Source organism: Bubalus bubalis, chromosome 4 (genome assembly GCF_019923935.1).
Source record: "Bubalus bubalis isolate 160015118507 breed Murrah chromosome 4, NDDB_SH_1, whole genome shotgun sequence".
Lineage (NCBI taxonomy): Eukaryota > Metazoa > Chordata > Mammalia > Artiodactyla > Bovidae > Bubalus > Bubalus bubalis.
The window spans coordinates 145,682,947-145,709,414 of NC_059160.1; the positions used below are offsets into that span (position 1 = coordinate 145,682,947).

The 26,468-nt window shown below is 46.1% G+C and overlaps 1 protein-coding gene across 1 annotated transcript in view; it reads right to left on the reverse strand.

The window, feature by feature from the left end:
• The window catches only part of LRRC20 (leucine rich repeat containing 20), a 71,787-nt gene that overhangs the window by 32,649 nt on the left and 12,670 nt on the right, over positions 1 to 26,468 (reverse strand). Inside the window, exon 3 of the mRNA XM_006078069.4 lies at positions 2,000 to 2,149. Within this exon, the coding sequence (XP_006078131.1) occupies positions 2,000 to 2,149 (150 nt within the window). The remainder of the gene's footprint in view (positions 1 to 1,999; positions 2,150 to 26,468) is intronic.

Below are 26,468 nucleotides of genomic sequence, written 5' to 3' on the forward strand. Positions count from 1 at the left end.
GGAAAGGGCCTGCTCACTCATTCCACAAGGTGCTGCCAAATGTCAAGTCCTCTCCAGGAGGCCCTTGAGCTAACTAATGCAGGTGGTCTGGAAAGGCAATCCCGCCTGCGGAGTGGGTGATGTGAGTGTCCTGCTAGAAGACCCTGGACACATCGCTTCTTTCCCTGACCTTCTGTTTCCACTGTGAGATGAGATGGCAGAAACAGCTCTAATATTTTATGGGAGATTCTCTCAACTGGCTAAGTCTAACTTGCAAAATGTGTTTTATTGGCTTCCACGTTAAAGTAAAAATGGATAAATTTCACATAAAGACCCATCTTTCTAGCTTCAATTGAATAAAATAATCAGAACAATCCCAGGGACTTTCCTGATGGTCCAGAGGTTGAGACTCCACACTTTCACTGCAGGAGGCACAGGTTTGATCCCCAGTTGGGGAGCTAAGTTCCCACATGCTGCATGATGTGGCCAAAAAATAGAAGGAAAAAAAGAACAATCCCATGGCACGTCTGGCAGAAGCTGAGCAGGGCAGGTACCAGTTGGCCACAGTACCCACCACTCCTTATCATTACCAATCTGAGTCACTCATAACTTACATGCTAGTCTCTTTGGCATTTCAGTTCAGTTCAGTTTGGCATTTGCGTTGGTCTAAACTACGGTCTCAATTTTGGCTGCCAGCACTTTAGAATGATTGATTTAGGTTTTAACAGATGCCTCCACCCAGACCCACACCCAGACATTCTGATTCAATGGGTCTTGGGGTAAAGCCGAGGCAAATCGATTCTAATTTCAGCCAGGCTGACAGCTGCTGGTCCAAGGGCCCCCCTGGCTAGAAGGACCCATCTCACCTGTGTAAAGAAGCAGCCACCAGAAAAGGAAGGATGGTAAAATGGTCCTGGTGAAAACCATCCACAGATGCTCCTGGGGAAACATGTCTAGCCCTGGGATTCCTTGACTCACCCCCCATCATAAGCACTTTAACATTTTAAACACAAATGCAATGAGCTTTGTGAGCTTCAGTCAGAAACGACCACACGGATCAATCCCTCCTCCCGGCCCTCGTGTCTGCACCCAGCCCAGGTCCCGCCTGTAGCTTTCTCCCAAGCCACTGTCCAAACTGCTTCCTGTCCCTGGACCAGGTTTGCCAATTTACGTTTCCCTCTCCTCTCTGGGCTCCGCCAGAGTCCACATCTCCTCTGGGAAGCTGCAGGAAATAGGCTGTTCAGGTCCCTCAGATTCCATCAGCAGCATTTTACATACTGGTTTCTTTAAACAGACTCTAAGACCCCTTTCATGCCCCTAACACATAGAGAATTCCAGAAGGCAGGAATCACCTCTTCTGTGCCCTCCCCAATTCTCTCTCCCACCCCACCATTTCACAAACACACACCAAGCCCCCAGGCTACAGCTCCACCCCACAGGTCACTGGGCTGAGCAGCAGTGAACTCCTGCAGAAGGATGAAGGAGCAGGGAGTGGACACGCAGTGGCCACTGCATTCTGCTCCTCCATCTGGAGGAGAAATTTCATATGCATCATAACGCCCACCTGTCAGCCTCCTGCTCATCTCTCTGCCAAGCACCCAAGTCCACTTGCTCTGCGTGTGCACAGCAGAGAAAACAACATCCCCGACATGTCACTCCTGAACTGAAAAAGCCATATGGGAAAACAGTGCTAGATTGGCGGGGTGCAGAAGGGGGCTCATTAACAAGTCTACCGAGAAAAAACTACTCCAGAGCTGCAAGACCCCAAATACCCTGCTGGTCTATTCAAAACAAAAGAATCACTCCAGGACCCATGGCCTTAACCATGAGTCAATCTGATTCACAGCCAGCTAGAGGTAGGGGAGATATCCAGGCTGCAGGGAGGACACGGGTCCACCCTTAAAGGCCCTCCTTGGGAGTTGTTTCCTGAGACCCTCTGACCAGGGGACCAGCCCTGGTGACAGTTCCCAGAGAGGGTCGGAGCCTTCAGAGCAAGAGCCAGAATGCCCTCCCGGTCTACCTCGGAGCTGACAGAACGTGGTCATGAACTTGCTGGTGAGGGCCTTGAGCTCGTTGTTGGCCAGCGTGATGAGGTGAATCTGGTCAGTGACATTTCGCAGGACCTTGTAGATGCCGACGGGGAAGGAAACCAGCTTGCACTCGGCCAGGTCTGCAGTCAAAGGACAAAGACCAGAGTTAGCAGCCACAGTTGACCACAGACTTGCCCCCAACCCCAAAGACCCTGACCCTGTCTCTCCTACTGCCTCCCTTCTCCCCGACCCATCATCTTCCCTGTGCCAGGCTCGAGACCTTCTCCTCTTTCCTCCAAGAGCATTCGTTACCATTCACCACACTTGTCCCCATCTAGCGCCCTGAACTTAGGGCTGATTCTAGCACGTTCTCTAATAGCACAGCCTGCTAGCCAGAATGCAGAAGGCAGAGCTCTGCCAGCACACCAACGACCAGGCCACATGGCCGTGTGCCTGAGGCCCTGCAGGACCCACACGTCCTTCCTGGATCATCAGACTCAACAGTGAAGTCACAGTCTTAAGAGTGCTTTATAACAGTCTACTTCTGTGAAAAGAGGCAATTCACACAGACTTTGTGGTTTCACCTTCTTCCCTGTCCTGTCACTCTGAAAATAGGTCTGTCCAAGAGGCAGCAGGGAAGCCTCTCTGAAGAATAGTCTGGTAGTTCTTTGAATGGTTAAACCTAGTTAGCACATGATCCAGCAATTCCACTCCTGGGTGTATATCTGGGAAAGATGAAACCATGTGTCCACACAAAACAGTACACATATTCACAGCAGCATTACTCGTGGTGTTGTTGTCCAGTTGCTAAATCATGTCTGACCCTTGCGACCCCAGGGACTGCATCACACCAGGCTTGCCTGTCCTTCCCTAACAGTGTGCTCAAACTCATGTCCATTGAGACAGTGATACTATCTAACCATCTCATCCTCGCATTATTCATAATAGCCAAAAAATGGAAACAACTCATGTGTCCATCCACAGATGAATAGATAAAATGTGGTATACTCATTTTGTTTGGCAGGCTTCCCTGGTGGCTTAGAGGGTAAAGCATCTGCCAGCAAAGGGGGAGACCCAGGTTCGATCCCTGGGTTGGGAAGATCCCCTGGAGAAAGAAATGGCAACCCAGTCCGGTACTCTTGCCTGGAAAATCCCATGGATGGAGAAGGCTATGGTAGGCTACAGTCTATGGGGTCACAAAGAGGCAGACATGACTGAGAGACTTCACTTTCACTTTCATTTTGTTTGGCAACAGAAAGGAATAAAATACCAATATATACTGTTGTTTAGTCGCTAAGTCATATCTGACTCTTTGTGACCCCATGGACTGTAGCTCACCAGGCTCCTCTGTCCATGGGATTTCCCAGGCAAGAATACTGGAGTGGGTTGTCGTTTCTTTCTCCAGGGATATTCCTGATCCAGGGGTCGAACCCGTATCTCCTGGTTGGCAGGAGGATTCTTTACCATTAAGCCATAGACGGGCCTTAAAAACACTATGGTAAGTGAAATAAGCCTATCACCAAGGACAATATGCTGTATGAGCCCATTTACATGAAAGGTCCAGAACAGGCAAATGTAAAGATAGGATGTAGATTATTGGTTACCCAGGGCTGGGGGTACTGAGGGGTGAGGGATTTCTTTGCAGGGGTAATGCAAATGTTCCACAATTGAATGCGGTGATAGTTGCACACTGAATATACTCAAAACCACTGAACTGTACACCTTAAACGGATGGACTATATGGTATGTGAATTATATCTCAATAAAGCTGTTTCATATATACAGCAGCAGAGAGACATTGAAAGTATGGAGGCTCGGAAATTAGCTGTCCAGCTCATCTAAGTCCCTTACCTTTGCTGAGCCTCAGTTTTCTCATCTTTAAAATGGAGACAGCATTGTCTACCTAGTAAGGCTGTCAGGAAAAGTAAATTTCAGAGAAAGTACTCAGTGGGCCTTTCCTGGTGGCTCAGTGGTAAAGAATTCACCTGCCAAAGCAGGAGACACAAGTTCCATCCCTGACCTGAGAGGATCCCACCTGCCACAGAGCAACTAAGCCCGTGCACCACAACTCAAGACTGTACTCTAGAGCCTGGTAGCTGTAACTGCTGAGCCCACATGTCACAACTACTGAAGCTAGTGCACCCTGGAGCCTGTGCTCAGCAATAAGAGAAGCACCACAAAGAGGCCTGTGCACTGAAGCTGGAGAGTAGACCCCACTTACCACAACTAGAGAAAAGCCTTTGGAGCAGTGAAGACCCAGCACAGCCAAAAATAAATAACATGATATTTTAATACAGTACTCAATATACTAACCAAGTGCCTAGCAGGTAAATAGTGGGCCTACTACAAATGTTGTTTCCCTACTCATCTTTCACTTTGCCCTCCCCTTCACATCCTACCCACAATGCTCCATGCTTCAAGGCCAGGTCCCATCCCACCTCTTCTAGAAGTCTTTCTGGAGGCCCGCATTACTGGTGATTGCCCCCGCCAGGAGCACTCACTGACCCAGACAGCACTGATCCATCTCTCAGCAAACTGTGGTCTTTTCCCTCAAGAGGCCAGACTTCCCCAGGACTCTAAGCCTTTGAAGCTTGTTCCAAAATTAATACACAAAATTCAATAACATTCCTATATGCCAACAATAAAAGACAGCTTTTAAAGATCTTATTCTGTGAAGAAAGTCAGACAGAGAACAAATCTTTCTCAGTTATATAAGAGTATGATATCACTTATATGTGGAATTTTAAAAAATGGTACAAATAAACGTATTTACAAAACAGAAATAGAGTCACAGATGGAGAAAACAATCTTATGGTTATGGGGTGAGGGGTGTGGAGAAGAGGGATAAATTGAGATTGGGATTGACATATACACACTACTATATGTAAAACAGATAATTAATAAGGACCTACTGATTAGCATAGAGAATTCTACTCAGTACTGTGTAAGGGCTTATATGGGGAAAGAATCTAAAAAAGAGTGGATATATGTTCACTCATAACTGACTCATTTTGCAGTACAGCAGAAACTAACACAACATTATAAATCAACTATATTCTAAAAAAATTTTTTTAATTCATATTTTAAATATTTTAAAGTATTCTAAAGAGGAGAAGACAGGAAGAAAGGAAGGGAGGGAGGAAAGAAGAAAGAAAAAGATCCTATTCTGAACAGCAGCAATAATGCAAAGTCTATGGAAATAATCAAAACTGAAGCCCTTCACCCTTATGTGCTTCACAGAATGTCTATTCTGACTCTAAGAGCAGCTCAAATGTCACCTCCTCCATGAAGCCTTCCCTGACAACCCTAAGCTTCAGTCCCTGAAAGAGACCTCTTGACCTCATACTGTATTAACCTCCTTTTGCATCTACTTTTCCAGTGGAGTAGGAAGACCCCCAGAGAACATTACCAGCAGAGGTGGACCAGGCTCAGTGGGCAGGACAGAGTTACTGGTGACCTCACTGAGCTGGTCTGAGGATAGAAAGGGGGCAAATGGAGGTAAGGGCAAAAATCCAAAAGACTGAGGAACCAGGGAGGTAAGACATCCCATTAAGTGTCTTTAGGGACTCCCCTGGCGGTCCAGTGGTTGGGACTCTGAACTTCCACTGCAGGGGGCCCAGGTTCAATTCTTGGTCAAGGAACTAAGATCTCACAAGCCCCAAGGCTCAATCAAAAAAAAAAAAAAAAAGTGTCTTTACTGTTTCCTCTGGTCCAGGGCTATGCTAGGTGACCTCAGCCCGGCTGCTGTCCAATGTCAGGGACCTGCTCTTAGATCAGCAAGATGGGGTTTGCAGAAGAGAGTGCAAAGTCTTACGGGGAGGAATGAATGCCAGAGGTCAGACTTTCAATAAAAAGAGACTGAGGACTGGATCAGCCCTGCAGGCTCAAACTTTGAGGCAAGTTGAAGATTCTAGACAAAGCAAACCTTTCCAAACAATGAGCCCCCTAGTACTTTGTGCCAGATGCTCAAAGGTCTAGAAAGGTTTCTTGTTGTGGTTATAAATCATAACAGGCCCTGTGGATAAAATCAATGGATCTCAGACCTGCTGGGAACAACAAGGAAAAGTGTCAGAAGCTTTCCCTTTAAAACAAAGAGCAAAATAAAGATGCCTTCCATCATCAGTATCCCTAAATACGGTCATAGACATTCTGGCCAAAGAAATAGAAAGCATAACAGATAAAGAAAAAAACAGTTTTTTATCAGAAACAGATAAAATGATGATTATGTGTATATGAAATGACTGCATAACCTCAACAAAGCAGTCATCTGACAAGGTACACAAATTAAAAAGATCTCAGCAAAGTGGCTAATCAAACTAAGCATGCAAAGTTCAATAATATCCCTAAATGCCTACAGTAAATATAGTTTTAAGGATCCTATCCCAAACAGCAATATAATATAAAATATAGAGCTCAAAAATACAGAAAAATAAAAAAATTTTAAATAATAAAACAAAAATAAATAAATAAATAAACAAAATATGGAGCTAATCATAATGGAAAATGCATTTGACCAATATTAAGAAAAGTAGGAAAGTTCACAAATATATTTTTAAAAATAGATTTGTACACTGAAGATATATAACATTCATTGACAACAAGTCAAAATACTATAACAATGGTGATTTTTTTAAGAAGGTAAATTATAGATTGTTTAATGCAATTCTGACTCAAATCCAAAAAAGTTTTTTTTTTTAACTTGATAAAATGGTTTTAAATCTCAACCAGGGAATAAGCAAGCAAGACTCTCTAAAAGAGAAGAAAGTAGGGAGATAACCAATTTTATAAGGCTGCAGGGATTAAAACAGAGGGTAGTAGGAAAAGAGATCATATAATGAAAATCTACAGTCCAGAAAATACAGCCCCTAATTTCAGTCCCTTGGACTGCAAGGAGATCCAACCAGTCCATTCTGAAGGAGATCAGCCCTGGGATTTCTTTGGAAGTAATGACGCTAAAGCTGAAAGTCCAGTACTTTGGCCACCTCATGCGAAGAGTTGACTCATTGGAAAAGACTCTGATGCTGGGAGGCATTGGGGGCAGGAGGAGAAGGGGATGACAGAGGATGAGATGGCTGGATGGCATCACCGACTCGATGGACGTGAGTCTGAGTGAACTCTGGGAGTTGGTGATGGACAGGGAAGCCTGGCGTGCTGCAATTCATGGGGCTGCAAAGAGTTGGACACAACTGAGTGACTGAACTGAACTGAACAGTTTAGTTCAGTCATGCAGTCATGTCCGACTCTTGCGACCCCATGGACTGCAGCACACCAGGCCTCCCTGTCCATCACCAACTCCCAGACTTTACCCAGACTCATGTCCATCGAGTTGGTGATGCCATCTAACCATCTCATCCTCTGACGTCCCCTTCTCCTCTTGTCCTCAATCTTTCCCAGCATCAGGGTCTTTTCCAATGAGTCAGCTCTTTGCATCAGGTGGCCAAAGTATTGGAGTTTCAGCCTCAACATCAGTCCTTACAATGAACACTCAGGACTGATCTCCTGAGGATGGACTGGTTGGACCTCCTTGTAGTCCAAGGGACTCTCAAGAGGCTTCTCCAACACCACAGTTCAAAAGCATCAATTCTTTGGCACTCACCTTTCTTCACAGTCCAACTCTCACATCCATACATGACCACACGAAAAACCATAGCCTTGACTAGACGGACCTTTGTTGACAAAGTAATGTCTCTGCTTTTGAATATGCTATCTAGGTTGGTCATAACTTTCCTTCCAAGGAGTAAGCATCTTTTAATTTCATGGCTGCAGTCACCATCTGCAGTGACTTTGGAGCCCAGAAAAATAAAGTCTGCCACTGTTTCCCCATCTATTTGCCATGAAGTGATGGGACCAGATGCCATGACCTTATTTTTCTGAATGTTGAGCTTTAAGCCAACTTTTTCACTCTCCTCTTTCACTTTCATCAAGAGGCTCTTTAGTTCTTTGCTTTCTGCCATAAGGGTGCTGTCATCTGCATATCTGAGGTTATTGATATTTCTTCCTGCAATCTTGATTCCAACTTGTGCTTCATCCAGCCCAGCATTTCTCATGATGTACTCTGTATATAAGTTAAATAAGCAGGGTGACAATATACAGCCTTGACATACTCCTTTCTCGATTTTGAACCAGTCTGTTGTTCTATGTCTAGTTCTAACTGTTGCTTCCTGAGCTGCATACAAATTTCCCAAGAGGCACATCAGGTGGTCTGGTATCCCCATCTCTTTCAGAATTTTCCACAGTTCATTGTGATCCACACAGTCAAAGGCTTTGGCATAGTCAATAAAGCAGAAATAGATGTTTTTCTGGAACTTTCTTGCTTTTTCCATGATCCAGCGGATGTTGGCAATTTGATCTCTGTCATAATTTAATAAGTGCTAAATGAGGCCTCACAAATAAGTTAGGGAAGAAAAGGGTTACTAACCGATGTCAGCATAGCCAATGAACAATTCTGGGAAAATAAGAGAGAAAAAGACTCTTAACCTAAGAAAATAAAACTCTAGATAGAATACATTTTTAATATTTTTTGAAATCAAACCAAAATATCAGAAGTTCAGTTCAGTCGCTCAGTCATGTCTGACTCTTTGCGACCCCATGAACTGCAGCACGCCAGGCCTCCCTGTCTATCACCAACACCCGGAGTCCACCCAAACCCATGTCAATTGAGTCAGTGACGCCATCCAACCAGCTCATCCTCTGTCTTCCCCTTCTCCTCCTGCCCCCAATCTTTCCCAGCATCAGGGTCTTTTCAAATGAGTCAGCTCTTCGCATCAGGTGGCCAAAGTATTGCAGTTTCAGCTTCAATATCAGTCCTTCCAATGAACACCCAGGGCTGATCTCCTTTAGGATGGACTGGCTGGATCTCCTTGCAGCCCAAGGGACTCTCAAGAGTCTTTTCCAAGACCACAGTTCAAAAGCATCAATTCTTCGGCATTCAGCCTTCTTTATAATCAGAAGTAAACAGACTTTAACATTTATACAGCCCCTTAATTGAGGATGACTTTTCAACGTAGGAGCAATAAAGACTACAAAGAAACAGATCAACAAACCTAACTATAAAAAAATATAACACACCTGGATGCTTAAAAGAAGATAAGGCAAGCAACAGATTGTGAAAAAGGATCTGTAAATAGAATAAGTTGTTATCTTGATTATTTTAAATACTCAATATAACTCAATTTAAAAAATTAATCCACCAGATGATAGACCAGCGAGAAAATATAATTAGTAAACAAATATATAGCCCCTGATATATGCTGTCAAACTTCTTTCCAGAATATTTACATCAATTTACATATATCCTGGCCAACAAATAAGAGGACCATCAAAAAATCTTTGCTAATATAATCAGTGGAAATTATGTCCTTTGCTGTCATAACAAGACTGTTTACCTTTTATGATTAATTAACCATTTTTACCTTGATGGAATATCTTGCTTGGGTCTCTGGCTGTTTTTCTACTTGGAGTTCTGGCATTCCACATGCCTCACACCCTCTCCAGGTGTTAGTAGAGCTCCCTAAATAATATTATCAACCTACATCTGTGCATTGTTTTTCTCATTTAATAGTTCATATTACAGCATTTAGGTGTTTTTTTAAAAACAGAATATAAAAATTATATTCACACAGTAATTTCAAGTATGTGCAAAAGTATACATGCCTGGGAAAGAAGACTGAAAGAAAATCTAAGCAGAATGTTAAATAGTTATTATAAAGGATCAGAGCAATTTATTACTATTTATAGTTCTGCTGTTTATTTCATATAAAATAAGTACCACTATTTACTTGCATAAAAATATTTTCAGTATATACAGTGATACTCTACCTTTAAAACTGAAAAATAAATGCATCATAAAAATAACTTTTTTTGGAAAAAATAACCTGGCATATTCAAGGATAAACTGAAGCCAGCCAGTTCTTTAACAATCCAAGAAACAGAGAAGGCAGACCCATGAAAAAAAGACAGTAGCTCTTTGTCCTGGACTGAAGTAGAAGTTATGAGATGGAGCTTTCAGGACTTGAGTACTACTCAAAGAAACATACACGGCACCCTGCTCTCCTAAGTGGGGACAGAAAATGTTCTCAATGAAGGCAGAAAAGCCACAAAGCCTCTCAACTTATTCCCAAGAATGCTCAAAGCAGCTGTCTTCCCAAGCAGATGAAACGCCCAACCCATAGCCTCGTTCCTCCCACCTGGGCTGTCCACATGATGTCCCACTGCACACCACCCTACTCTCCCACTCCCCAGCACAAGCAACACGTGGCCTCTGCAGCTTCACTTGCCCACGAATAGTCACAGAAGCATATGGCCTGGCCCCTGAGGGGTGCTGAGGGCCCGGGTGCATCCACACCTGCTGCTTTCAATTTATCCTCTGCAAACAGCTATCCTGGCCCCACTGTGTGCCAGGCACCATTTGCAGTGTGCCCTGTGGCTTCCCTATGATTATTTTGTTCTTGGGGACTCTGCCTGTTTCCCTCCATCCTTTGGTGCACAGGGAGGAGGGTGTACCACGATGCTCCTGCTCAGAACAGTCTAGTTGCCTTTGATGATAAAGGCCCCCAAGGATACCTGCAAAAAGCCCTGCTGGGATGTGATGCAAACACCCTCTCCAGGCCATGTTACCAGCCACTAAAATGGCCCATGAAGTCCCCTCCCCTGTGGGAAGGAGAGGCCTGTGATCTCGGGCACAGCTCTCCATGGTCACTGGGACAAGAGTATGGAGATCCAGGTACCCAGATATGTGGGAGCAAGTAGCAGCCTTGCCCGGTCACCTTGCCATCTGTACAGAAGGTGCAAAACACCTCATGTCCATTCCCTGGGGGTGGGGATATTAACCATAAATAGTAGCACTCACTATTTCATATAAGCTAGGCTGGCAGACCTATCCTCTCTGTGCACATGAGGAAAATACAATGACTTGCCCAAGGTCATTCAGCTAAAATTAGTGTAAGATTTGGATGTGGCTTGATCAGGCAGCCAGGGGTCCTAACCATTTTGCTATCCTGCCCTGCTGAGTCAAGAGTGTGCCCAGGTGTCTGGTTCTAGGCCAGAGAAAGGGGAGTCCCTGCTGAGCAGCTCAGTGGGAAACCAGGGCCTTGGCTACAAACTCCTGTAGGACTTTCCCGCTTAGCACCCACAATCCAGGGATAGAGGCCTCGCAGCCTTCTTCATGAGCCTTCTGTCCTCAGGAACTTCTTCTCCAGGTCTAATTCAGAGGATGGGCACCCTTTATACCTACTACGCCTGTGTGAAGTAGAGACAAGCCTTGGGTTGAGTCAAGCTCAGTGTCCACAGGGGCATACAGCATGACTTCCAGAAAACACAGCCAGGATACAGCTGGGGGCCAAGTCCCACTAAGGGAGGAGGACCAGGGAAAAGAAGTGCCAGGCTGGAGACAGGCGAGTCATCCTCCAGGAGGCACAGGAGGTCACCAAGAGTCCCATTCTCTATGAGTGCTCAGAGCTGGCAGGATTGGGGCTAGCTCAGCAGCCATAAGGAAAAGGCTCCAGGTAAGGAAGTGAGTGCAACATCATGGGGAGATCAGGCAGGGTTACCACCGAGAGGACTCCTGAACCAGATGGAGTCCAGGTGATCTCCAAGGTCTCATTCAACCAAAAGAAAACAAGCGGAGCTACTTGTACTAACTATATGCCAGGCACAGTAGTAGGCCCTTTTTACGTACTAATGCCTTACATTCCCATAACAACCCTAAGTTACCCTCACAGGTGGAAAATGAGGTCTGTGGTGATAGGTGAATTGTCCAAGGTCATTTCAGGGAGATGATGTGGAGTACAAAGACCTGGAAGGCAAAGATTCCTGCAAGGTGATCAACTTGTCCTAGTTTGCCCAGGATGTTGCCAGTTTTAGTACCGAAAGCCTGACAGCCTGGTGGACCCCTCCTTAATCGCAGATGACAACTGGTTACCCTAAATTCAGCTGCACGCTGACAGATGAGAGATTACCAGAATTAGAGAGGAGCGGGGAAGGCAACCCAGTGTGAGCAAAGACCTTCATTCCTCTGGAGCTCGACCTTTGAACCCCGCCTCCTCCTGTAACTTCCTAGAGCTCAGGAGATAGGAAGGTTCCAGTCTCGAATGCATTTCAGGCTCCTTAGTGGTGCATACAATCCCACAGACACCATCAGGGGCTTGGGAATACTAACAATGGGGTCCTCCATCATCTGAATGGCAGCCGGATGCAAGTGTACCTGTTCTCAGTACCCTTGTCACTGACACCTGAACCACAGTGGAGAAAGGAGACCTTTAGGCAGGAGGCACTGTAATAAACCCAAGGCATAATTAGCCTCATAATTATAACTATCAATGGAAGAAAGTCAAACTGCATGTCTCCAAATCTCTAATCAGGATAGCGTTTTGTGTTAATAAAGAACCTTTTTAACTCAAAATGCGTGAGTCCTTCATTAAAGGTTATCCTGTAAATTCTAATGAAGTAACTGCTGGGCAAAACAAGCAAAATCCTAGCAGTACACAGAACATTGTGTGGGAAATCAGGAGGGCTGAGTCAAGCTGGTATTGTTCCTTAGAAACTCAGAACTGACCCAGCTCAGTCCCTGCTGAGAGGTGGGCCTGGTGACAGGACCCCGTGGTGGGAGCAGAGAGGGTAACCAAGTCACAGGGCCTGAGGAGGAAGTGTCAGGGACTCCGGCCGGCAGGTGCATGGGCTCCTCAGCCCGATCAAGAAACAAGACTCCCCAGGCTGTAGAAGGAAAACTGCCACCAGTGTGACCACTCCCACCCAGGATATCTTTTTTCACAAAATACCTCTTTTCACAAAGTCTTTTTCCATAGAATCTTTTTTTCAGGATTAGAAGGTTGAATGTCATTTTAACCCATGTTTTCCAAACTTCCCATTTGGAGAGGTGGGTCCTAGAAACCTACCCTTGAGATTCTGTCTCAGTGGGTCTAGAATGGCAGCAAGGAATTTGTTTTTTAACAAGTATTCCTAGGTGACTGTTACCAATAAGCAAACTTGGGAAATACTGAGTAATGCAGCCTTCCAACTCAGAACTGAAATTCTCTTACTGTCTCCACAAAGTTCTTCTTGAATGCCTCTGATGATGGGGCACTCACCTCCCTTTCACAGAATGGTTTTAACTATTAGAGACTTCTTTCATGAACCGTATGGTAACTGTTACCCTGCCACTACCTAGCAGTCCTTCTGCCTTCTTGAATTACATATAGCTATCTGCCCCCAAGTGATAATGCGTTATATACATGAGGATGAAGGACATGATAAGCTTTTCTCCAGGCAAAACAGCCAGAAACTTCAATCCCCATGGTTTTCAATGCTCCCTTCAGAGTCAGGACTGGCCCAGCTCAGACCCTGCTGAAGCCAGAACTGACTCCTGTGCAGGCTTTCAGTCTGTAAAACATGACCACAGCCACCACTCACTGGCACCAGCTGTATGTCTAAAACTTCTCAGGGCCTCAGACCTACAATTGCATCTACTCCCCACAAGAACTCTGTAAGGTCAGTTCTGTACTTACCCCCATTTAACAGAGGAAGAAATTGAGTCACAGAGAAGTTAAAGACTGGATTGCTCAAGGCTACATGACTTATTCAAGGTCCCCCAGCTAATTAAACAATAATTAACATTCATAAGGGAGAAGGCAATGGCATCCCACTCCAGTACTCTTGCCTGGAGAATCCAATGGATGGAGGAGCCTGGTGGGCTGCAGTCCATGGGGTCGCTAAGAGTTGGACACGACTGAGCGACTTCACTTTCACTTTTCACTTTCATGCATTGGAGGAGGAAATGGCAACCCACTCCAGTGTTCTTGCCTGGAGAATCCCAGGGACGGGGGAGCCTGGTGGGCTGCCATCTATGGGGTCACACAGAGTCGGACACGACTCAAGTGACTTAGCAGCAGCAGCAACATTCATAAAGGGCTTCCTACGTGCAAGCCACTTAGCACTGTCATACTACCTTTAAATTTTTTTATTTTTTATTGAGTTTTAGTTGATGTACAATATTTTATGTTTCAAGTGTACAACATAGTGATTCACAATTTTTAAAGGTTTTACTCTATCTGTATTTATAAAGTATTGGCTATATTCCCTGTGCAATATAATATATCCTTGTAGCTTATTTATTTCATCCAGAGTAGTTTGTACCTCTTAATTCACTACCCCTATCTTTTCCTTCCCAGCTTCCCATTCTCCACTGGTAACCACTAGTTTGTTCTCTGTATCTGTCAGTCTGGTTTATTTGGTGGTGTTATATTCATTGAAAAAAAGAAAGTGAAAGTCACTCAGTTGTGTCTGACTCTGCAACCCCGGACTATACAGTCCATGGAATTCTCCACACCAGAATACTGGAGTGGGTAGCCTTTCCCTTCTCCAGGGGATCATCCCAACCCAGGGATCGAACCCAGGTCTCTGGCATTGCAGGCGGATTCTTTACCCTTTGAGCCACAAGAGAAGCCCAAGAATACTGGAGTGGGTAGCCTATTCCTTCTCCAGCGGATCTTCCCAATCCAGGAATTGAACTGGGGTCTCCTGCATTGTAGGTGGATTCTCTACCAACTGAGCTATCAGGGAAGCCCATATATTCATTAGTTTATTTTATTGATTTTTTTGATTCCACATATAAGCAGTATCATACAAAAGCATGTCTTTCTCTGACTTATTTCACAAAGCATAATACTCTCCAAGACTACCCATGTTGTAAATGGCAAAATTTCATCCTCTTTTATGGTTAAGTGGTATTATATTAACTATTTGGGGGAGAGGGTTGTTGTTTCTATCTACTCATTTTTTTTTCAGTATTTCATCTCATTTTACTTTTTAATATTATTTTTTTGGAGTATAATTGCTTTATAAAGTTGTTAGTCTCTGCTGTACAATGATTTGAATCAGCTATATGTATACATGTATCCCCTGCCTCTTGGGCCTCCCTCCCCAGCCCCATCCTACCCATCTAGGTCATCCCAGAGCACTGATGATGAGCACCCTGTGCTATGCAGCAGCTTCCCACTCGCTATTTTACACATAGTAGGGCATACATGTCAGTCCCAATCTCCCAATTGGTCCCACTCTCCCCTTCCCCTGCCCCATGTCCCATATTAACTCAATCCTCACAACAGCTCCATGAGATGGGAACTATTATCACCATCTCTGTTTTCAGAAGAAGAATCTGAGACGCACGCCTGTGGCCTTGGTTAGTAAGTGGCATAGCCGGCCCTGAGCTAGTGTGCCCCTATGTACACAGCCTCCCCAGGATATGTAACTGTCACTTAGGATGGTCAGCTGCTCTGAAACAAGAGATTTTGAGCTCCAATGAGCAGACAGATCTTACAAGATTTACAATGGATTGCTATGGACATTGGTATATTACAGTTACCATGGAGCTATATTAAGGAGGCTTAAGAGTTGAAAGAGCTGGTGAAAGAATTATCCAGTGCCTGGATGTGTCACTCAGTTGGCTCTGGGACCTCAGACAAGACCGTTTGGTTCTTATGCCCTTGGTGCGCATCTCAGGTACATGCCGAGGTTGGAGTTGATCCACTCTGAGACCCCTCACGGCTGCCATTGTGAAATCTAGCTGGTGGTTGTCAGACTTGGCGACACAATGAGCCAGTCACCAGGGGAGCTTTACAAACTCTTGATATCTTAGTCTCATTCGCAGAGATTTTAACTTAAACAGTGTGAGCTAGGGCTTGAGGATCAGGGTTTCTCAAGCTCCCCTGGTGATCCTAACACACAGCCGGGGTAGAGAACTCTGCACCACACTGTTACCTCTCAAACTTTACTGTGCTGACAGATTACCCAGGGTTTCTATTAGGATAAGGCTTCTGATGGTGAGGTCTGTGTTGGGACCTGAGATCCTGTATTTCTACCAGGCAGGTCCAAGGAGCACTCTCAGTAGCAAGGACTAGTCCAATGCAGTGGTTCTCAAAGCAGGGCCCCTAGACCACAGCATCTCCCCAGAATCCATTGTGAATACACATTCTCAGTCCCCATTCCAGACCTACAGAATCAGAAGCTCTCGGGGCAGGGCCCAGCCATCTGTGTTTGTGTGTGTTTTAAGATGTTAATTTACTATTATTATTATCACTGATCACCTACTGGCGGTTTTTTAATTTTCTTTATTTTTGGTTGTGCTGGGCCTTTACTATAGTTGCAACAAGCGGGGGCTACTCTCCCCTTGCAGTGCGCCAGCTTCTCACTGAGGTGGCTTCTCTTGTGGCAGAGCACAGGCTTCAGGAATTGTGATGCACAGTACTTATGGTTCCCAGGCTCTAGAGCATGGGCTCAACAGGTGCAGGGCACGAGCTTAGCTGCTCGGCGCCATGTGGGATCTTCCCAGATAGGGGATCGAACCTATGTCTCCTGCATTGGTAGGCGGATTCTTTACCACTGAGCCACACAGGGAAGCCCCATCTGTGTTTTAACAAGCTCTCCAACTTGAGTTTGAGAATCACCCTGGCTTAGAGAGACTGGGCTGCCCCCAGCTGTGGTTTCCTGGCCCTGATGGATGGTGATGAAGGTGACAGCGAAAGCAACTTGCATGCACTAAGAGCTGCCTGGTCTCTGCCTGTGCAGGGGCTTTGAGTTTGCTCACATGGGGAACGTTATTTTGCCCTGGGTGCCTCCCGCTTCTCATCAGACTGGGGGATTTCAAGACAGAGCCACTGTCTCTTCATCCTTCTCTCTTGCTTGTTCATGTTTCTGACTCTGACAGAGGCACAGGTGACCTCTGGTGTAGAAGCAGCTGGGCTGGGCTCAGGAGGCCCACATTCTCGTCCCAGCCCCGCTGCTATTAGCCGTGGGTCTCAGGGAAAAGGCTTCTCCAGGGGCCTTGTTTTCTCTTCTGTAAATGAGGGTTTAGATCATGGGATCTGGGGACTCTCAACCAGGCTGGACATTCTGTGACTCTATGAGTCTACTGAACAAAGACCTTTGGCCAGTGCTCCTGTCAAAGAGGAGAGGCTGCAAGCTGCAGCTAAGTGTTCCAGAATTGTCCATGCCTTAGAACATGCTGCAACATGTATTATAACAGGGGGATCTGAGGTTCAAGTCACCCAGGCCCATGAGTAGAGAGCTGGGATTTGAACCAAGAAACCCAACTCCAAAAGCCCATGGTCTTTCCACAACACTACATCACATCAGAGTACACCACACCACCCTCTCTCCTACCACGGTCAGAAGACAGTCCTAAAAAAGGTAACATAGGGATTTCCCTGGTGGTCCAGTGGTTAAGACTCCACACTTCCATTGCAGGAGGCACGGGTACAAACCCTGGTCAGGGAACTAAGATTCCACATGCCTCATGGTATGGCCAAAAAAAAAAAAAAGAAAACCCAAAAGTAATATAATAATAGCTTACCCTTATGTGGCACACCTATATGCTTGAGACTTTAAATAGTTGACACAATTTGTCCACTTTAATCTTCACAACAACCCCATGAAGAAAGTACTATTAAATTCATTCTCATTTCATCATTGTAGAGTGTGTGTTAGTCACCCAGTCGTGTCCGACTCTTTGTAACCCCATGGGCTGTAACCTGCCAGGATACTCTGTCCATGGGATTCTCCAGGCAAGAATACTGGAGTGGGTTGTCATTTCCTCCTCCAGGCATCATTGTAGAAACAGGGGTTAAACAGAAGAGCTGCAATGTGACCCCAGGCAGTCTACCCTGAGAGAGCTCAGTTTACCAGAACAACACATGGGATGATGTGAGGCACTCAAATCGGAGGCCCTTGGTGGCAGCAGACTCTCATTCATGAGGCTGGTATAGAGAAAACCATATTAAAAAGTAGAGACGTTACTTTGCCAACAAAGGTCTGTCTAGTCAAAGCTGTGGTTTTTCCAGTCGTCCTGTATGGATATGAGAATTGGACTATAAAGAAAGCTGAGCACCAAAGAATTGATGCTTTTGAACTGTGGTATTGGAGAAGACTCTTGAGAGTCCCTTGGACTGCAAGGAGATCCAACCAATCCATCCTAAAGGAGATCAGTCCTGAATATTCATTGGAAGGACCGATGTTGAAGCTGAAACTCCAATACTTTGGCCACCTGATGCGAAGAGCCAACTCATTTGAAAAGACCCTGATGCTGGGAGGGATTGAAGGCAGGAGGAGAAGGGGATGACAGAGGATGAGATGGTTGGATGCTATCACGGACTCAATGGACATGAGTTTGAGTAGGCTCTGGGAGTTGGTGATGGACAGGGAGGCCTGCCATGCTGCAGTCCAAGGAGATGCAAAGAGTCAGACATAACTGAGTGACTGAACTGAACTTATAAAGAAAACAGATTTTTCTGAAACATGAAAATGAAAACTTAGACATGGGCCTGCTGGGAAGAGTCAGCACACCTTACAGAAGATCACACTCCAGCACCTCCGCATGTATCAGGGGCTGGGGCTAGAAGCTGGCATCCTGGTGTAAGAAGCAAAGGGCTGCCAGCCTCTGAAAGACCATTTGGTCTCTAAAGCTGGGAGCTGTGGGATGCAGAGAGCTGGCGAAACAAGTCATCAAGGACTGGCATCAACGCACCACTGCACACAATAAGGCTGTATCCTATTATCTGCACACAGCATTGACAGAGCTAACTAGCTGTAGAAGGTTTAAGATAAAAAGGATCCCTGGACAACTGCCTCCTGGCAAACCCCATTCTTCAGAGACAACTACTTTAGGCATTTTCAGGGATTTTGCTGGTGTTTAATTGCCAATCCCTACAGCAGCCTTTTCCTGGCCTTTCTCCATCTGTCTCATGCCACCTGGAAAGGAAAGGTCACAGGACAGCTCACTGAATAATCGCAGAAGTCCAGAAAATTCCACTTCAATAGCGGTTATACTGGGCCCTGGCAGGGAGTTAGAGAAGGGCAGAAAGGTACTCAGGAAAGGGGTAAGGTGCAAAGCATCTTCTGGGGACAGGGAGAGACCACTGAACCTGAACATGACCATGGGCTTGTTGTTTCTTCTATGTACTTTACAGATCTCTGTATTATGTGATATTTTTACATTACTTCTTACAACTATCCTCAGTTTAAAGAAAGTAACATCCCTAACATCCAGCTACCCATGGGAACAGGCTAAGGAGGCTGGGTTGGTGGAGATCTCTCTTGATGGGGACGGGGGGGGAATGGGGTAAAATCCTGGAGGGCCAAGCCCAGAAGGGCTACCGCAGAGCACCATCAACAGCCCAACCACAAACACGGCGCATGTGAGACTCTGGAGCTCAGAGGTGCTTTCTCTTGACTTCCTGCAGGAGTCCCAGCCTCTCTGAGACACGATGGGACTGCAGAGTGTCTGCCTCCCAAAACAAAGCTGAGCTTCTGGCCCCCAGCCAATAGCCACCATACCTAACAGTTGGAGATGCTCCAACCACACAAGAAGAGCTAGAGAGGTAAAGAAGGAAGAGGTGCCTGAGAGCTCCCTCTTCCTCCAGATCCAAACTGAGGCTTTTCTGGGGCCGAGGCTTTCGTGCTATGGAGTCTCAGGGAAGTTACTTAGCCCCAGCTTCAGTTTCCCCTTCCATCAAGCGAGAACAAAAATTCACACAAAATCCTCTACATGCATGTTCACAGCAGCACCACTTGCAATAGTAGAAGTAGCTCAAAAAAGTAGAAGTTAGCTCAAATGTATATCAACTGACGAATGGATAAGCAAAAGGTGGTAGCTCCATACACTGGAATATCACTTGGCCTTAAAAAGGAATGAAGTACTGATACAACAGGATGAATCTCGGGACTTTCCTGGTGGCTCAGTGGGTAAGAATCTGCCTGCCAATGCAGGGAACAAGGGTTCAGTCCCTGGTCCAGGAAGATTCCACATGCTGCGGAGCAACCAGGCCTGTGTGCTGCCACTACTGAGACGGTGCTCTAGAGCCCGCAAGCCACACCCACCAAGCCTACACGCTGCAGCTACTGAAGCCTGCAAACCCAGAGCCTGTGCTCTGCAACAAGAGAAGCCACTTGAAGGAGCAGCCCAAGCGCCGCAACCAAGAGCAGTCCCCGCTCATCCCAACTAGAGAAAAGCCTGCCCATGGCAACGAAGACCCAGCACAGCCAGGAAAAAAAAAAAGATGAACCTCAAAAAAATTATGTTAAGGAAGGAAACCAATCACAAGAGGCCACATACTGGATGACTCTCTTTACATAAAACGTCTAGGATAAGCAAATCTACAGAGACAAAAGGAGACTGGGGGTTGCCAGGGGCTGAGGGAGATTTGAGAAATCTGGAGTAATTGCTTAGTGATACAGGGTTCCTTTCTGGGTGATGAATACGTTCCAAAATTGATCGAGGTGATGGTTATACAACCCGTGAATATATTAAAAGCCACAGAATGTTACACTTTAAAATGGTGAATTTTGTGATATGTGAATTATTCTTCAACTTAAAAAAAAAGTGAGGACAAGATGATCTAACTAACCAACAGGGTTGTTCTGAGCATGAAAGAAAATGTCCACAAGGGGCCAAGCACAGCATGGCAGGCAGCATGTACTCAGTAAACAAGAGAAGCTGTTACAAGGCTGCAAAGACATTGTTTTGATGTGAGAATTCATTATCAGGAAATGCTTCAGCTCTGTTGTTCCTTGGAGGAGGAAGAAGGCCCCTGGCGGTCACTTATTCCAAAAACCTCACAGCAAAGAGACAACTGTGTATGTTATTGTGGAATCTGGGACTTGCCAAGACAATTCCTGTTTCTTCCTGGCAAACCAGCTAATCGCTTAAAAAAAAAAAAAATCCTGTATTTAATTAAAACCAAAAGTTAATACCACACAGAATACAACCAAGTGATGCACAGTCACTGACTTGAGATATTAAATTACTTTGTTCAATCAATGACTCATCGCTAACATGCAGAACAAAAGGGGGTAGAAACAAGAGCCACACTGATGCCACCAGCGTGGCCACCAACAGCTCTGAGGCCATCACAGCCAGGCTGAGCGGAGGTCAGGTGCTGAGTCAGACTTTGGAGAGGCAGGCCCTGAGGTCTTCTACAAAAACAACAGCAGGCAACACTGACTGAGCATCACTTCATTTGATCCTGACCACAACCTCTGAGGAAGGGCAGTACTGTCAGTCCCCTTTGGCAGGTAAGGAAATTAAGGCCCAGAGAGATAAAGAATGCACTCAAGGTCACACAGTAAGTAACGATGGAGTGAAGCTTGGCTTCCTCTCAAGGACGTCGCCCTGCAGAGCGAGTCTGGAGAACTGGATTCAGAACTGCTGTTGCTCTTAAGTCATCAAATGACCTTGGGCAGGCTGCTCTTGGAGTTTAATCTCCTTTTGTGTAAAATACAGAGAATGAACTCAGCCCATCTCTCTCCAAGGGTGGGAACGTGCAAATCTGGCAACAAAAGAACAGACTTCTCAAGTTGTAATGTGCCCATGGGTCACCTGGAGATCTTGCCAGGATGCTGGTTCTGAGTCAGGAGGTCTGGGATGAGGCCTAAGGATATGCATCTCTAACAAGCACCCCCCAGGGATGCTGATGCTGCTGGTCCTCAGACCACACTTTGAGAAGGATGTGGATGGTGATCACTGTGCAAATAATAATCAGACACATAGCGAGAAAGTCCGATTTCAATTTCTCAGTCCTCTAGCCCTTGCTGTTCAGTCGCTAAGTTGTGTTCGACTCTTTGCAACCCCATGGACTGCAGCACACCAGGCCTCTCTGTCCTTCACCATCTCCCAGAGTTTGCTCAAACTCATGTCCACTGAGTCGGTGATGCCATCCAACCATTTCATCCTCTGTCATTCCAATATCCTCCTGCCCTCAATCTTTTCTAGCATCAGGGTCTTTTCAAATGAGTCAGCTCTTCACATCAGGTGGCCAAAGTATTGGAGTTTCAGCTTCAGCATCAGTCCTTCCAATGAATATTCAGGGTTGATTTCCTTTAGGATTGACTGGTTTGATCTCCTTGCAGTTCAAGGGACTCTCAAGAGTCTTCTCCAGCACCACAATTTGAAAGCATTAATTCTTGGCGTTCAGCCTTCTTTATGGTCCAACTCTCACATCCATACACGATTACTGGAAGTCCTTGCTTTACCTCCTCTTTAGTGAGGGAGCAAATTCAGGCATAACCTAAGATTTCATAACAGTGCTGCGTTTTAATATTTGTTTTTATGGTTATCAAGTATTAATGAAAAATTATGTTGACTTTTCATTTATAGTAATGACTTAAGTTCTTTTTAAATTAATATATAAGCTAAATTTATTTAAAGAAAACTGTTAATCCTGGCAAAGCAATGAAGCTATGCTTTTCTACTTCATCCTCCCCCAAAAAGAAAGATGTTAAGTAATAATAATCATAGTTTATACTCTTACAGCACTGAGCATACACAAACCACCATTCTAAACATTCATACGCATTACACAATTTTCATCTTCACAACTCTAGAAAGCAAGGACCTTTCAGAGATAAGAAAACTGAGACTTAGATCAGACTTAACTTGATCAGAGAGATCAAGTAACTTGTCTGAGGTCACACAGCTAACGAGTGGCTGAGCCAGTCTTGAAACCAAGGCAGCCTGACTTGAGAGTCAATCACATTACCCCACCTATGACTGAGAGTACAGCTGGCCCTCTGTCATGGTCAAAACCATGACCATCACATGTACATGTTTAAAGGGAGGTAAACACTTGTTCCTTGCAGGCAGGGGCAGTGTCCTTTCCCCTCCCAGCCTCCTCAACACCCCCAGTGTCCAGCACATTGCCTAGCCCACAGGAAGAGTCAGTGCACATCCCAGAATGTATTTCCCTGATCTGCATTACTGGCAGAGGAGATCTGACAGTACTCTTACTATAGCTGAAGCTGCTGGCTACAGGGCAAGAGCTCACATGTGCGGTCTGGGCGTCTCCACGGGTAATGAGATGCAGGATGACTCAGCTTGGAGCTGGCTTCTAAGCAGGGCAGAGGACAAGAGGGCCACAGCTGACAGCAAGGGAGACTGCACTTACCCAACAAAGGTAGTGCCCTGGGCACGGCACAGCAGCCGTTATTGACTGACTAGACTTTAACAATGCCTTTTCTCCTCCTCAAACAATCTCTCAGGCTTGAAATACTAAGGAACCCTACCCTGGAAGGAATGCTTTCTTAGAGCAGTAAGTAGGCTTCCTGAGGTCACAGCTAGACAACCGAATAGACCCAGGAAGTGGCAGCAATTGCCTCCATGTGCACAGCATCTGACCCTGCCAAACACCAGTGCCGGCTGCCGGTTCCAACCCCACCACGACCACCCACCTGCCAGTCCTTGACTTCACTCATTGCCCAGACACAGCTCATGCCATTCCACAGTCTAGAATGCCCTTCCCTCTCCTCTCTGCCTCCAAAGATCCTCCTGCCAGCCCAGCCCCACCTCCTCCAGGAAGGGTGCCCCAGCCTCCTCACCTCCAGCCTCACGACACTGCCTGAGTGCTTAAGCCAGACCATCTTCTCCCAACTGGTAAACATCACCAGGCTTGCCTTCAGGATCCGTGAGCGGTGAACTTGACTGGAACAGCATGTGTCCGCCTGCTGATGACCCCTCGGGCCCAGCACAGAGCTGGGCAAACACTTTTGGACCTAACCATATACCTCACCACCAGGAAGCTTTGTCATGGGATCCCCCTTTATAAAATGGGGGTTCAAATACCCTTTCAGGGGATGAAGAAAAGAATGAGCTAATATCTGTTGAGGCTTTGAACTCATGGTAAGAACCATCCTGTCAGTGGCAAAGATGTGATTATTCTATTATGGTTTTACAGTTAGCTGAAAGAAACCAGCTCAGTAACCCTGAAATCCATCTTGACCATGACCATGGCTGCTTTCTCACTGAGGAATCTCTCTCCCTGCCTCCACACCCTGCCCCTAGCCCTCCACCCCCATCACTTGAATACCTCTCTCCATTCAAGAACCGGCAGGCCTCCCCAGCCACACAGGATGAACCCAATCTCTGCAGCCTGGCATTCCCACCAAGGGAACCGGGTCCAACCTCCCCTCTCAGGTACCCTGCTTGAGACTCTACTGCCACCCTCCACCTGACCCAGACTGTTTTTGGAAAACTCCCTTTATTTTCCCATCTCTGGATTTCCGCTGCTTTTGTTCCCATTAAATAGAATGTGCTCCCCTATCCTCAAAATCCTTCTTTCCCATCAACACCATATTACAAGGTCTTGTCTAAATGTCACCTCTCCAAGAAACCTCTGCCCACGTCCTCACGTGATGGAACTGCTCCTGCCCTTAAGTTCCCGTTGTGTGTTTGCACCTCTGTCAGGGCATCTCACCTGTGTGTCTTTTGTGGGAATGACTAACATGTATGTCTCACTCGTCCTGGCTGGGTGGAGAGCTCCTTGAGAGCAAGAATTAATGAGATCCCACTGAGGCAGGAGAGGCCAACAGACTCAAGTTCAAACTCCAGCGTAAATGTGCTGGCTGTGAGAATCCAGGTAAAACCACTGCAGCTCTTGGAGCCTCAGTTTCCCCTTTCTATGAGTGATGTGAAACCACCACCCGTCCAGAGTTGTTGAGAATATCAGATGCAATCATTTATGTGACAAAGATCTCCTGCGTATCTAGCACATGCTAGGGAAAATACAGTGGCGAGCAAGACAGAGTCCCTGGCCTCAAGGAGCTTACACGCCATTCTGGGGAGAAGAGGGGTGAATACAGTGGCAAATACTGAAAGAATGTCAGGCAGTGACACTGCTCTCAAAAAAAATAATAAACTGGTGTAGTGGGAGAGCAGGTAACTGAGACAGAGGCAAGGGCAGCAACCTCATTAGGGTGGTCAAGGAGGGCTTCTTGGAGGAAGTGGCATTTAGCTGAGATAAGAATTAAAAAGAAGGAGCAGGCCATGCAAAGATCTGGGCAAAGGATGATCCAGGTAGCAAGACCAGAATAATGCTACATCTGCTATAGCTCAGTAATCAGCCCCCTCCTCCTCCTCTCACCTTTCCATCCTCTGCAGAGCGTTACACAGACAGATACACAATGAATACATGTGGCCAAAATGAACTTGACAGAATTATAAAATTCTGGGGACAAACTGGAGCATGACAAAAATATGCATCCTAACAAAACACAGTCAACCATGATGAGGCAAATGCCAATTAGGCAGCTCATGATTAAACAGCTCTGAATAAACTACAATTTCCTAACATATAAAGGCAAACACAGACCACTCATTTCAGCCTGGGTCATCACCCTTACAGCTCGGGCTGTGTCAGGGCTCCATTCCAACGGGACTGGCTTTGCCAGGCCCCTGCCTCGCCTCCCCCGATTCCCAGCTGTCTTGTCAGCCAGAGCCATGCTTGCATTTCTGAACGCATTTCATTTTAATAACCTTCTCAACCTTGCTAAATCACCTCCCCAAGTCTAAAAATTGAGTAACGCAAGCTTTTGATGCCACAAAATTATCTATTTGATTATCCTTCTGAGCAGAACATTTTCGTTTTTTTACCAACATGCATTTTTAAAAGCTGCATAATTATCCATGTGGTTTCAAAGGATATTCCTCTTTGTCTTCAAAAAAAAAAAAAAATGCATTTCCCAGTGCCAAGGACACAGGGCAGCCAGGCAGCCTATTTAACCACCTGCTTCTCAGGATGCCCGCTGGTCGGTCTGTCCTGGTGGGAGGGATGACAGATACACTGAGGCTGTCAGGGACACCAGAAGTAGGGCCTCTCTGGGGCAGCAGCACTTCTGCCCTCACTTCCTGCTATATGCTTCTCCAGGGGTGTCCCTTGGGGACCTCGACTCATCAGAGTCCCCTTATCCACCCAAACGGCCCGGGTGTCCCTGTTTCAGTTACATCATGACCATCTATGCCCTCCACAACCAGTCGGCTGCCCAGCCCCATTCACAGCCTCTCCTTCCTTACACCCTCCTGCCAGTTCCCTCTCTCAGGTCAAGACCACACTAGCACAGGCCCAGCCATGGAAAACGCCTTTTCCTTGCTATCCCTTCCATGATCTCACATCCATGCTATGCCCTGCGGTGCTCCGCCGGAACCCAGCCCGGATCACCTCATGCCACTCCCTGCTCAGAACCTGCCAGGGGCCCCCCACTGCTGCTCAGACCAGCAGATGGAGCCCCCATCTAACTTACTGAGCTCAGATGCTGAGTGTGACTCTAGTGTTTTTGAAGGGACATGTTTGCCTCAATCAAGGTGTGTTCTCCACAAGCCAGCAACATTACCTGGTCCCCAACCATCAAAATAGTCTGCCCCAGGCTGCAAGTGAACACAAGGGTAAGAACGCGGGCTCTGCAGTCTCAGCGCCTGGCGCAATTCCCCAGACTTGCAGAAGTTGCTTAGCTTTTCTGTGCCTCAGTTTCCTCCTGTGGAAAATGGGGACAATAACAGCAGTTACCTCCTAAGGTTGAGTGACGATTAAATCACAGGGCGGCTGTGAGGACTGAATGAGCTGTGGGTATTAAATTCTTGTAAGCTCAGGGGTTCCCCTGGTGGTCCGTGAAGACTCCACGCTTTCTCTGCAGGGAGCATGGGTTCAA